This window comes from Salvelinus sp. IW2-2015, linkage group LG6.2 (genome assembly GCF_002910315.2).
Source record: "Salvelinus sp. IW2-2015 linkage group LG6.2, ASM291031v2, whole genome shotgun sequence".
NCBI lineage: Eukaryota > Metazoa > Chordata > Actinopteri > Salmoniformes > Salmonidae > Salvelinus > Salvelinus sp. IW2-2015.
This window is the reverse complement of record NC_036846.1, coordinates 10,329,522-10,344,259: the sequence shown is the minus strand read 5'-3', so window position 1 is coordinate 10,344,259 and position 14,738 is coordinate 10,329,522. Positions and strand designations below refer to the sequence as shown.

The 14,738-nt window shown below is 43.3% G+C and overlaps 1 protein-coding gene across 1 annotated transcript; it reads right to left on the bottom strand.

Moving 5' to 3' along the window:
• Positions 1-7,974: 7,974 nt before the first annotated feature.
• LOC111965816 (sequestosome-1) lies at positions 7,975-13,103 on the bottom strand. The gene is made up of 7 exons (XM_023990143.2): positions 12,781-13,103; positions 11,607-11,702; positions 9,975-10,306; positions 9,573-9,795; positions 9,248-9,450; positions 8,905-9,121; positions 7,975-8,700 (listed from the first exon to the last, which is right to left on the bottom strand). Exons 1-7 carry the CDS (start codon positions 12,947-12,949, stop codon positions 8,546-8,548), a joined length of 1,395 nt encoding a protein of 464 aa, XP_023845911.1. The 5' UTR covers positions 12,950-13,103; the 3' UTR covers positions 7,975-8,545.
• Between the last annotated feature and the right edge of the window lie 1,635 nt (positions 13,104-14,738).

Sequence of the window (14,738 nt, the reverse complement as noted above, 5' to 3'; positions counted from 1 at the left end):
TTTGCTTTGATGACAGCTTTGCACACTCTTGGCATTCTCTYAACCAGCTTCATGAGGTAGTCACCTGGAATGCATTTCAATTAACAGGTGTGTCTTCTTAAAAGTTAATTTGTGGAATTTCTTTCCTTCTTAATTGCGTTTGAGCCAATCAGTTGTGTCAAGGTAGGGGTGGTATACAGAAGAATGGAAAGAACAGCWCAAATAAGCAAAGAGAAAAGACATCATTAYTTTACAAATAATTAAATCTGGAAAATTTCAACAACTTTGAAAGTTTCTTCTGGTGCAGTCGCAAAAACCATCAAGCGGTATGATGAAACTGGCTCTCATAAGGACCGCCACAGGAATGGAAGACCCAGAGTTACCTCTGCTGCAGAGGATAAGTTCATTAGAGTTACCAGSCTCAGAWATTGCAGCCCAAATAACTGCTTYGGAGTTCAAGTAACAGACACATATCAACTGTTCAGAGGAGACTGTGAATCAGGCCTTCATGGTCAAATTGCTGCACAGAAACCTCTACTAAAGGACACCATTTAAGAAGAAGAGACTTGCTTGGGCCAAGAAACACGAGCAATGGACATTAGACATGTGGAAATGTGTCCATTGGTCTGGAGTCCAAATTTGAGATTTTTGGTTCCAACCACTGTGTCTTTGTGAGACGCGGTGTGGATGACTGGATGATCTCCGCATGTGTATTTCTCACCGTAAAGCATGGAGGAGGAGGTATTATGGTGTGGGGGTGCTTTTCTGGTGACACTGTCCGTGATTTATTTAGAATTCAAGGCACACTTAAAACTTCTTAAGACTAGGGGGCGACATTTTCATTTCTGGCTAAAAAACGTACCCATTTGAAACTGCCTATTTCTCAGCCCCCGAAACTAGAATATGCATATAAGTGTCAGATTAGGATAGAAAACACTCTGAAGTTTCCAAAACTGTAAATTTTTTGTCTGTGAGTTAAACAGAACTGATATTGCAGGCTAAAACCTGGGGAAAATCCAATCAGGAAGTGACCCTGTATTTGAAACCTCTCTGTTCCTATGCATCCCTATTGCCCATTTTAAAGGGATATCAACCAGACCTCTTTTTCTATGGCTTCCCTAAGGTGTCAACAGCCTTTAGACATAGTTTCAGGCTTTTATTTTGAAGAATGAGCGTAAAAGGGCACATTGCGTAAGTGGATAGGTGGGGGCTCTCAGAGTGAGTTCTGCGTAACAGAGAAAGGCGGCCATTGTTCCTCCCTGTCCTAGTGAAAAGCCAACTGTCCCGGTTGATATATTATCGAATAGATATTTGAAAAACACCCTGAAGATGGATTATAAAAAACGTTTGACATGTTTCTGTGGACATTATGGATATAATTTGTTTTTTTTGTTGGCGTTGTCGCGAGCGCTCTTTCTGGTGGATTCCTGGGCATAAAGCATCAAACTAACGGAGGTATTTGGATATAAAAAATATCTTTATGGAACAAAAGGAACATTTGTTGTCTAACTGGGAGTCTCGTGAGTGAAAACATCCGAAGATCATCAAAGGTAAACGATTAATTTGATTGCTTTTCTGATTTTTGTGACCAAGTTACCTGATGCTAGGTGTACTTATTGTTTTGTCGAGCRATCGATAAACTTACACAAACGCTTGTGCCCACATGTAGGACCACCCCGAATTGCGGGCTGCAATTGCATCCTTGTCATTTCCAGAGAAAGGGGGCGTGTCTACTTTAGGGGTGGGCAGAGTAGCAGTAAAAACCCATACTGTGTTTCTTAATAATGTTTAACCCTTGGACTACAATGGTCATACCCCTGCAGAAATCGAATTAAAATAATTGTAGAAATCCCCATCAAAATCTGTCTGTTTAAACTAGAGATGTGTTTTWTTGCATGGGCTGCGTCTCAATTACCACATCCGCCGATATCGCCCTTCCACATCTGTGGTGGAAGAGTTAGAGCAATGTTTGTCAGACCATGAGACATCCCGAAAATTGGTGTACTCACGAAAACGTCTGTAGCGTCCAAACGGTTTRGCCTACAAACTATGACCAATCTATTGAAAGCTGAGACGCTCACAAACTCAATGGTGTTCTCCGTTTAGCCTCACAAGACTCAACTGGTACCAGTACCTTCCGAATGTTTTTAATGGAAGTATATATAGCGATAGTTTAGTGCCTAAAATAAGGGGATAAATACATGCAAAAAGAAATATATATTTTTTTCCTGATCTTTCTTATCTGACACTTCAGAAGAAACATCCTTTTGATTTTGTTTTGGACTATCTGTTGTTCCATGCAGTAAATCTGTTATTCAATGCGTTGTTATTGGCTAATAGAAGGTGTGTGGGTGGGGTTCATGAAGGAACCAATGCAGGATCCAAATGGGATGCCCACATGCAGGAACACCTGGAATTGTGGGCTGCAGTTGGACACTATTGCATTGGGTTTCTGAGCATCAAATTCATAAKGGGAACCACTCAGTTGCACACTATTGGAGATGCTAAACATTTCCATAACCTCCCACGCCACGTTTGCGCCGCCACTCTGCTTCCCTTCCATTGAAAATGAATAAGAACAGATGTATATGGGCTGTAATGACTTTAAATTKAACAACTTCCTCTTTCGACAGTTTTGAAAAACATTCCCGGGAAAATAACAGCATCTCAAGCTTGTCGTTTTTAACTACTACAACTAAAACAAAGAACATGGTTCAGGAATGTAATGTCCTAAGATGCTGTTTATGCCAAACCTACCAAGTGCAACAGGYAACAAAAGTTTTCAAGTTGCTACTAGCTAGCTTGTATGCGTTGCATGTGTAAACATTTGCTCCATTGATTTCGGGTTAAAATGAGCAAAACAAATGCAAGCTTAGGCTGGCAAGCTCTGGGGAAAAGCAGTCGGTCATCAAGGTAAACCAGCTAGCTAATGATTTATTCAGACCACACAGTTGGCAAACATGTTGTAAATTATTTGTAAAAACATTTGTTTTGTGTAACCTTTTCAGGAGTTTGGACGTAGCTCTGGAGTAGATTGTAGACATCATGTTCAGAAGCTCAATGCCAGGCGGAGAGAGAATGCTCTTCTGTTATACAAGTGTTGGAGGGAAATATGTCAGAAGACTTGGAGACACGTGACCTGTATGTGTCAGTGTCTTCCCTAGTTTAATTTCCAGGTGCGGCSAAAAATGTTTGCCAAGATGATATCGCTGTATGCTATGTCTCTGTTTATTATTTGTGCTAGGGAGGACGTGGAAGTGGCGCAGTAAGAGCTGGTTGACAAAGCTCAGGAGTGTAATGACCAGAATGTGAGTTCACACCATTGTTATTGTTCAACAAACGCATGTTTTTGACACGTCACAGTCAATTGAATGTAGGCACAGGCTGTCGAGCACAAAGGATTATAGCGCTAGGCCTGAACTTGTCTTGCATTCCCATGCTTAGTTTAGGGTAGTAGTGTAACAGTTTAACTTTAGTCCGTCCCCTCGCGAACCAGGGACCCTCTGCACACCTCAACAACAATCACCCACGAAGCATCGTTACCCATCGCTCCACAAAAGCCACGGCCCTTGCAGAGCAAGGGGAACCACTACTTCAAGGTCTCAGAGCAAGTGATGTCACCGATTGAAAGGCCATTAGCGCGCACCACCCCTAACTAGCTAGCCATTTCCCATCCGTTACAGTAGCCATAAGAAAACATTTACAGTTCAAAATGACTGTATTCCTGTAGGCAGAAGAGGCTAATGGGAGTCTCAGGAGTAAATCCATGCAGAGAAGAGGTTGAGGAAGAGGAGGAGAATGTTTACACAGACAGAAACCATCTCYAAGGCAACAGAAATGTCAGTTATGTCCATAGCTGTGTTTGAATACCCATACTAACATACTGTATACTACATACTTAAAGAGTATGTATTATACTATTAGTTCATTTTAGTATACTGTAAACGAACAGTATCCTTTCAGTTGATTGAGCATACTAGCTCTTTGAAAATCTACCGGAAGTTGATGCTGTTGCTATGCAACCTCTTGCAACCTAGTCAGCATAACAAATTACTAGTTACACATTTTACCACTTCGGGTGGGTTCTTAAATTCAACCTGAAGTGCCAGAGTGWGCTTGTAAATTCACAGCATTGTCCGTTTGTAAATTCAGAGTGTTTTGCTCTCGGAGCGCACACTGGATGCTCAGGCCAAGGAGTAGGATTGATTTGAGAGTGCTGGTCTTACAACGGCAGTCAAGCACCCAATCTGATGTTGGCTAGCTTGCTAGCTACTTCCAGGCACAAATGAGACCACTCTTGACCATTTTAYTCCACTAGCAGAGCTGGTTAGGTGGTTTTCATGTTATCCAGAGCGTTGGCGACTTTGCTGGCAACAATTGAATTACGCTTTTTTGCCAACGTTTGCTGACACCGCCCATATTCAACTGGTGTTGAGCGCTCGTAAATTCATTATTCTGTGCTCTGGTACACTTATAGGAGAGTGCTCTGAAATCGGAGTAGATAGCCAGAGCGAATTTACGAAAGTGCCAGAATGTCGATTGAGAASGCACAACGACTATACTATTTAGCTAAGAATTACGGGAATAATCAAGTCAATAAACGATGGGTAGTTAGTTAGTCTATAGGTAATATACTGGCAAGTTTTATGTATAAGTAGTCAACTGACTTTAGGTAGGTAGCTAACAACGTACTGGTACTGCTGTAATGATATGCTATGCGGTTTGTAAGGGCACCGTAGCTAACAAATKATCAGCCAACATAACATGTAAGGTAACTTATTTGAAAAGTCATTACTTTATTACGTTGCTCAACATTTTCTTAACATTTTGTCATACGGAATTTGTATCCTCTCTCTTTGTACTTCGGCTGCATATTTTCCACCATTTTCTTAAAATCTGAAGCCTATGTGAAGCCACGCCCATTTCCTGAAGAATTACATTATGGGCCCTAAAGTACGGAAATAGTGTCCTCTGCGTGTATACTTCACTTTTTGGCGAATTTATTACGACATCCGGGCGGGAACTTTTGGCATACTAACTATATCCATACTATGACCAATATGCATACTATATTCTCAATTCACATCACAAATAGTACGGTTAGAATGAGTATTCGAACACAGCTCATGACTCATGCCAAGCGAATTATACAGAACAAAAATATAAACGCAGCATGTAACAATTTCAAYGATTTTACTGAGTTAATTTATTTCAATTGACTGATTTCCTTATATAAACTAAGGCCTAATCTATGGATTTCACATCACTGGGCAGGGGCGCAGCCATGGATGGGCCTGGGAGGGCATGGCCCAGCCAATCAGAATGTTTTTTTTTTCCCACAAAAGGGCTTTATTACAGACAATTTTCATCAGCTGTCTGGGGGGCTGGTCTCAGACGATCCCTCAGTTGAAGAAGACGGGTGTGGAGGTCCTGGGCTGGCGAGGTTACATGTGGTCTGCGGTTGTGAGGCCGKTTGGACGTACTGCCAAATTCTCTAAAATGACGTTTGAGGCGGCTTATGGTAGAGAAATGAACATTCTATGGGGAGAGTGTATATCCCGGTGGAGAAGAGGGCAGCATGCCTCCTACACAAGTCGGCGAAGGTAAGCAGCTAATGCTAATTCATACATAAGCCATGTCTATCTTGTATGTGCTACAGTATGTACAAAACKAATATGCTTTCTCTGGTTTGTATTTACCAAAGCTAACTCAGACACCCCAGCTCATTTGCCCCTGTAGGATGGTCTCCCAATCCGTCAGCTCCCTGCAGACCACCAGTCCCAGCTTACAGCAAACCCCCTACTGTAACTGCAACCTTCTTGATCCTGGGGTACTGCAGTCACACAGACCTCCAAATGGGCCCAGATCCTAACTTCTGCCCCTCCTGAGGAAGAGGAGACCAACTGGAGTGATGCAATGCACGTTTCCAATGTGATGCTCAAGGACCATATGAAGGCCCCTATAGGACAACCAGGCTGTGGTGGTATTTCCATATTGGTGGAGGTTGTGGTTTTCTGGGGAAGAGCATAGGGAAGACATTTCAAATCAAAATCAAAATCAAATCAAATTTTATTTGTCACATACACATGGTTAGCAGATGTTAATGCGAGTGTAGTGAAATGCTTGTGCTTCTAGTTCCGACAATGCAGTAATAACCAACAAGTAATCTAACCTAACAATTCCACAACTACTACCTATACACACAAGTGTAAAGGGATAAAGAATATGTACATAAAGATATATGAATGAGTGATGGTACAGAACGGCAAGGCAAGATGCAGTAGATGGTATAGTGTACAGTCTATACATATGAGATGAGTAATGTAGGGTATGTAAACATTATATTAAGTGGCATTGGTTAAAGGGGCTAGTGATAAATTTTACATAATTTCCATCAATTCCCATTATTAAAGTGGCTGGAGTTGAGTCAGTATGTTGGCAGCGGCCACTAAATGTTAGTTGTGGCTGTTTAACAGTCTGATGGCCTTGAATAGAAGCGTTTTTCAGTCTCTCCGGTCCCTGCTTTGATGCAACTGTACTGACCTCGCCTTCTGGATGATAGCGGGGTGAACAGGCAGTGGCTCGGGTGGTTGTTGCCTTGATGATCTTTATGGCCTTCCTGTGACATCGGGTGGTGTAGGTGTCCTGGAGGGCAGGTAGTTTGCCCCCGGTGATGCGTTGTGCATACTCCATACCCTCTGGAGAGCCTTACGGTTGTGGGCGGAGCAGTTGCCGTACAGGCGGTGATACAGCCCGACAGGATGCTCTCGATTGTGCATCTGTAGAAGTTTGTGAGTGCCTTTGTGACAAGCCGAATTTCTTCAGCCTCCTGAGGTTGAAGAAGGCGCTGCTGCCCTTCTTCACAACGCTGTCTGTGTGGGTGGACCAATTCAGTTTGTCCGTGATGTGTACACCGAGGAACTTAAAACTTTCCACCTTCTCCACTACTGTCCCATCGATGTGGATAGGGGGGTGCTCCCTCTGCTGTTTCCTGAAGTCCACAATCATCTCCTTTGTGACGTTAGTGTGAGATTATTTTCCTGACACCACACTCCGAGGGCCCTCCCTCTGTAGGCCGTCTCGTCGTTGTTGGTAATCAAGCCTACCACTGTAGTGTCGTCTGCAAACTTGGATATGAGTTGGAGGCGTGCATGGCCACGCAGTCGTGGGTGAACAGGGAGTACAGGAGAGTGCTCAGAACGCACCCTTGTGGGGCCCCAGTGTTGAGGATCAGCGGGGTGGAGATGTTACCTACCCTCACCACCTGGGTGGCGCCCGTCAGGAAGTCCAGGACCCAGTTGCACAGGGCGGGGTCGAGACCCAGGGTCTCGAGCTTGATGACGAGTTGAGGGTACTATGGCGTTAAATGCTGAGCTCTAGTCGATGAACAGCATCTCACATAGGTATTCCTCTTGGCCAGATGGGTTAGGGCAGGTGGTTGGTTGCTCGTGTGTGGACCTATTGGGTCGGTAAGCAAATTGGAGTGGGTCTAGGGTGTCAGGTAGTGCGTGGAGGTGATATGGTCCTTGACTAGTCTCTCAAAGCACTTCATGATGACGGGAGTGAGTGCTACGGGGCGGTAGTCGTTTAGCTCAGTTACCTTAGTGATCGGTTCACTATCACTCATTGTGGAGGTCCCGCCTATATGGCCTTACCTGAGAGCAAAGCACCTGTCTGTCATCAGCCCCCGCACACCAAGCACTGCCCTCTACATGTTCTACACGGATGACAACTTTGAAAAATCATGTAATGGTTGCTCCTTTTTCAGTAGATGCTGAGTGCATCTAAATACTAAGTGGCCTAGTATTCTTCTGTAAACACTGAATGTTGTCATTTTAWACAGTTCTCAAACTCAATTGCTTGAAATTTGATAATGGTTTCTGCTTATGAATWATTTCACTGACACAACTACTTAATCCCTAGATTTTGTCAAACTATTATTTGTAACCTTAATGTTGGCAATACATTTAATGAGACAGTAGGAGCATGACACCGTTTCTTTGCAGAAGTATTTTATTTGGTTTTGAAAGGGGAGAAATGTTTTCAATGTTAGACAATCATTATTCACACCTTTCACCTTATTCTGTTGACACTGGTAATGAACATGTATTACTTCTGGTATTAACTCTACATGATACGTGTTAGAACAGTTACTTGATTAATCAAACTCAATAGATAATACTTGCTATTGAGTGAACACTGAAATTATATATGTTAGTTAATCTTAACTGTTTTTATCAATCCAATTTAACATGAACCCATGTATGTTAACTCACACTTTCAGTTAAATGACATCCCATTGAAAAGAGTTTAACAAAGGTTATAGAAATATCAATTTCCATTTGGATAAATATTGACTAGTAAACCCTTTATACTGTACTTCAATGTCAGTACAACCATAACATTTAAAATCGCAATAATTATTTTCAGATCTAATAGATTTATTGTGTGAGTAACTGCAAGTGCCAGAGGTGTGAATGAGAGGGAYGGAAGAGAAGGCAGTATTGGTGAAGTGGCTATCATAGGGGGATGTAGGTGTCCCTCAGGGTACTGTGTTGGGGCCCCGTTACTTCTTGGCGGGTTTGGAGTAGTGGATGGTGTCCAGGGCGGCCCCGACGTCACAGTCCTTAGTGTGGAGGAGGCGGGTGAGCCAGCCCCCCTCATCTGTGAAGCCCATGGCCAGCATCTGGGACAGGGACTCCACCAGGCGTGGGTCGGCATCTAGAGACAGGACACAGTGGAGGGTCAGTCTCTGGCGTAGGCAATTCTACTAGTAATCAGGGATATCATAGTAACCATGATGCCTACGACTAAATGGGGATATAACTACCATTGACTGAAGTCACTACTAGTAGTGAGGATAAGGATATCACCACAGCAACGGCTACTTGTGATAGTTAAGATAACTCATATCCTCCATCTTACCTTGAGGAAGGTGGGGGTAGGCTGCGGCCTCAGCGAGAGTGAGGGACTTCTGTGGTTCCTGTGAGGGACCCTGGGGGACAGTAGGGGACCCTGGGGCTTCCAGAGAGCCCTCCTCGCCTACCCTGAGAGACTGGAGCTCCCCTGTAGAGGGATCCACCTCCTTGGAGGTCAGGTGGGTCCACTCATCGTCACCACTGCCCCCTGCATCTTTACCACCCTACACAGAAAGATACATAGAGTTCAACAATTCATACCATCTCAGAGGCCAATGTATTTTATTCTTCACCATTACTTGTGATTTAARTCACAATGTTTAATTAAACTTTTCTTGTGTGCATCATACCGTAGCTAAATCACTCGCGCTTCCTAGGCTGCTAAGCCCGTCCACCTCCATGTCCCCGTCTTTAGTCCCATCTCCCTTGGACCCCCCCGTCCCGTTATTGCTCCTAGCACTGGGGGGGCCTCCTGACCCAGGTGGGGTCAGATTGGGGGTCATCACCTTGGTCYTCTTTGCCTCCAGCTCCACATCAATATCCACATCGATACCTGCAGGCAAGATAGTGTAAGTAAGCAATTTCAGTGTATTTAAATGTAGAGTGGTCAGTACATTTCAAATAATGGATTGATGATAATGAAATTATTATATGGAGCTTTTCTCTTGGTCTTACCCAGTGGGCTAAGCATGGCTGCCACCCCTTCTCCAATGTTCTTCAGGTAATCCATATTGGCTTGGGACTGCTGGGAGGCAGCAGATGAGGCATCAGAGGGCTGTCTGTCCCCTGSGGCTGCCTGGCTTGGCTGGGACCCAGAGGGACCAGGCTGGGCCTGGTTTTGGGCCTGACCCCACGTGCAGTGTCTCATCTTCCTCATCCACTTCCCACGAGGGAACCACTGAGTAGAACAACAACAACTATAGAGGCCATTTCTCCCCAACCACACATACGCCCCCTTTTGTTCCTGGACTAAAAAAAATATTTAAATGGAGTTTTAAATTGCTCAGATATGCRTATATCTGCAAGTATATCCACTTAGGAAAAAAAAGGCATAAACACATAACATATGGGTCTCACCTCAAATGCGTTGTTGAAGGGGTGCCAGATGGGCAGGAGGACGTGCTCCTTGTGAAGCCCCTTGGCTTGGCACGTGGAGCACAGRTCATAGTCAGGGCACACGGTGCACTTGAAGCGGGTCCCCGCCACTGAGCCCTCACATTCGTCACAGGTCACATTGGGGTGCACCATGGGGGGCCCGTGACCGTGGTGGCCATGACCATGGTGGCCGTGGGAACCGTGAGGTGGGGGAGGTCCCATATGAGGTGTTCCAGGGGGAGGGGGGAAGGCAAAAGGGGGGACACCACCGGGGAAGGCAAAAGCAGGGAATTCACGCCTATGCTCCTTCTTCTCTGTAAAGAAAAGAAAGTTCACTACATGACCAAAGGTATGTAGACACCTGCTCGAACATCTCATTCCAAAATCATAGCCATTAATATGAAGTTTGGCCCCCCCCCAATTATGTTATAATGTTCCGGTCCCCCGGCCATCCGCTCAAGAAAACAAAATCATCTCATGGCTGAATCTAGTTGAGGATCCCTGCACTACATATTGGAACATTGCTGCGGGGACTTGCTTCCATTCAGCCACGAGCATTAGTGAGGTCGGGCACTGCTGTTGGGTGATTAGGCCTGGCTCGAAGTCAGTGTTCCAATTTATCCCAAAGATGTTTGATGGGGTTGAGGTCAGAGCTCTGTGCAGGCCATTCAAGTTCTTCCACACATGCTGAAACAGGAAAGGGCCTTCCCCAAACTGTTGCACAAAGTTGGAAGCACAGAAYCTAGAATGTCATTATATGCTGTAGCGTTAACATTTCCCTTCACTGGAGCTAAGGTGCCTAGCCTGAACCATGAAAAATAGACACAGACCATTATTTCTCCTCCACCAAACTTTACAGTTGGCATTATGCAGTCGGGCAGGTAGTGTTCTCCTGGCATCTGCCAAACCAAGATTCATCTGTCAGATAGTGAAGGGTGATTCATCACTCCAGAGAACAAATTCTACTGCTCCAGAGTCCAATGGCGGCGAGCTTTACACCACTCCAGTCGACGCTTGGCATCGCGCATGGTGATCTTAGGCTTGTATGCGGCTGCCCGGCCTTGAAAACCCATTTAATGAAGCTCCCGACGAACAGTTATTGTGCTGACATTGCTACCAGAGGCAGTTTGGAACTCGGCAGTGTGTTGCAACAGAGGACAGACGATTTTTAATGCGCTTCAGCACTCAGTGGTCCTGTTCTGTGAGCTTGTGTGGCGTACCACTTCGCTGCTGAGCCTTGTGGCTCCTAGACATTTCCACTTCACAATAACACCACACAATAACACCACTTAGTTGACCGGTGCAGCTCTTGCAGGGCAGATATTTGATGAACTGACTTGTTGGAAAGGTGGCATCCTATGACAGTGCCACATTGAGTCACTGAGCTATTCAGTATGGTCATTCTCCTGCCATTGTTTTTCTATGGAGATTGCATGAATGTGCTCAATTTTATACACCYGTCAGCAATGAGTCTAGCAGGTGTACTTATGAACTAAAACGTGTCAGTAACAATGAGAATGCTAAGTTATTCTAGTAATGATGACTTAATACATTACACATTAGTAACAATTCTATTCATTTTTTATCTATTAGATTTKATCACAAAAGACTCACCCTTGATGAAGAGGCGGAAGGTGTAGTCCTTGATGCAGGTGAGGCCCATGATGAGCTCATCATCAGTGGAGAAGGCGATCATGTCACCGTCTTCATCTGGGTAGAAAATAAACAAAGATGTCACATCTCACCCAGATAATTACATAATAGCTGCCAGAGTTCACAAGGACATCTGTCCACAGCTTATCCTCACTAGCTTTTTTATTTGAAGAACAATGGTTAGTTTAGGGAATATTGTTCATACAAAAGGTGTTGTGCTAAGACCAACAGGGTTGTCATTTTCCAAGTCAGTTTTTTTTTTTTTAAATGCCCTATTTAAAAAAAATCTATGCAGTCTTATCAATTCATATTGAATAGTATAATTCACTACCTGGTTTGAMTGTTGGAATTTAATTGACCCCAACCCTGATGCCCAATATGGAAAACGTAAATGTTGTGATGTGGTACCAGTCAAGATTATTACTGTATGAAATAAGGTCACCTCTGATTCCCTTGGGTTGAGGAGGCTTATTGGGAGTAGAGCTCTAATACAGTTGGTATTAACCCAGGAGGGGGGAAAACGATGGTGCTAAGTTACGGCAAGAGACCCCATTTAGCAATCCTAAAAGCCTAAACACTGGCATAAAAAAAATAAAAAAATGCCCCCTTCACTGTTTCCCATGAATGGATGTTTTGTCCACTATGAACTGCCAGGTGTTTAGGCAGGGCTAGTTGAGATAAATGTAGTATAACAACCTTTGCCTGTTGAAGAATGAAGACTTTAGTTGGTAACTGACTTAAATTTACCACATTGCATGAATGACAAATGAAACGGGGCCTGCTCACTCAATTTCTCTGACATTCAGCATGAAATGCAATGTTAAATGTAGGCCTGTAAAAACGCTCTGTACCAGCTCTATCAGATTTATATAKTGCAATATGGTACATAGACAAATTGTCTTGTTGAGCTCTATTTTGATCGGCAGATGGCTGAATTTATTGCAATTTTGACACGCTGTTCTATGCTTCGACATTTAGCTGTAGTCTAGTTTGTCCAGTGCGCACTGCGCTGCGCGCGGCGAACAATATTATGGAAGATTACAGCCAAACACCAATATTAAGATATGACAACATACTAAACGCAATCGAAGACACTACAGTAGATTCCTATAATGGTTCACTAGTATAGGCTTACCTTTGTAATACATTTGGTAGGTGACATTTCGCAGGGTTGAGAAAACATCCTCAACCTTTTTTTTCAGATACTCAAAACTCGTTGAAACATCTTGGTCGACAGCAATGCGACGAATTTCTTTCGGCGCGTCCTCCTTCCCAAGGAGATAGGCTTTGACGGTCATAGACATGGTTGAGTCTTTTCACAATTACAGCCCTATACTCGCTCCGAAATATTTGTTGCGCAGTTAAAATGTTGAAGGCCCGCTCCACTGCAAACTCGATCGCTGTCAGTGCGTCGTGCTTTTCTGGGTACAGTTCCGTTTATGAACCTTATATCGTTGTCACGTGTAGTATTTATGCAGCTGTCTAGCCAATCACGAGGGCTTGGAGCTGCTTCATGGGGAAGTCCACCGTTTCTAAATGGCGAAGGTACGTGGTATTCTGTTTCATTGGGACGTCCATACACTCCATTAAAGTAGAAATGTAAGGGTTACTGTAAGGGTAGGAATTAAATGGGTAATCATAAATTGCTCCATCCAGTTTTTGACTTATAAATTAATTATATGTACACATTGATTTTGAAAAATATAACTTATAAATGGCTTAGTTCAACCGTCCCCATCAGAACCCCAAATAAACTGGKTTTAAACAAAGTAAACGTAAACAAAAACTACATCGTTTTAACCATGTTTTGAGGCTATGMTTTTGATATCATGGATGGTCAGTCATTGCATCCAAAGCTCTGTCTATGAATTTGTGAGTGGTTACATTTCTCAAGCCCTATCCATAAGCTTATTAGCGAAACAGGGGARGGGAAAACGCTTTGTTATTGTTTYTACTGCTGATTCMCGATTTAAGGTTAGGGTTGGGTTTAGGGTAGGGATGTCCCAAGGACACCGGATAGCACTAACTAAATGACAAAGCTCTGCTCCTTCTGTTGTTGTGCGCAAAAGGATTCCAAGCTAATTGAAACAAATGGGTGGGACGCTAAAGGTTGAATGAAGTTGAAGGCCGAAGTATGACAAGGCACTTTCCGTACCGGAATTCCCCGCGTGAGATCAGTGTTGATCTACACTAGCTCGAACTGTTCCAGTGACTTCAAACATTGACCTTGACTTGCCTAGTTAAATAAATAAAAAWATTACRCATTGACCTCGATGACTGTGATGATATTTGAAGACGGGCTTTACTGATTTTCTCGTCCAAAAAAATCCTCATAGCCTCGATCTATTTTATTACTATGTTATTAATAGTCTTAATAGCACAAGGCCTATAGTAGTGAGAGAGACAGATTCCATTAGTTCACGAGTTACCTACTTCTGTATAGCAGAATTCTATGTTATAGGGGTATAGGCTAATACAAAGTCCATAATACACCTACATGACCATGCACCTTGTTTTAGTGCAGATAGACGTAAACGAAAGACTATGTGTCCTAGCCTTGTTGGTCTACTTTGACTAAGCATTCTTGCAGTCATCATGAGTGAAACATGTTGGTTCCATGGCCTTAAACAAGACATGAGAAACAATATGTTTCATAATAGGTCACTTTATTTATTGTTTTTCAATATACAGTACCAGTCAAAAGTTTGAACACACCTACTCATTCAAGGGTTTTTCTTATTTTTTAAAACTATTTTCTACATTGTAGAATAATAGTGAATACATCAAAACTATGAAATAACACATGGAATCATGTAGTAACCAAAAACGTTTTAAGCGAATCAAAATATATTTTATATTTGAGATTCTTCAAAGTAGACACCCTTTGCCTTGATGACAGCTTTGCACACTCTTGGCATTCTCTTAACCAGCTTCGTGAGGTAGTCACCTGGAATGCATTTCAATAAACAGGTGTGTCTTGTTAAAAGTTAATTTGTGGAATTTCTTTCCTTCTTAATGCGTTTGAGCCCATCAGTTGTGTTGTGACAGGGTAGGGGTGATATATAAAGGATAGCCCTATTTGGTAAAATACCA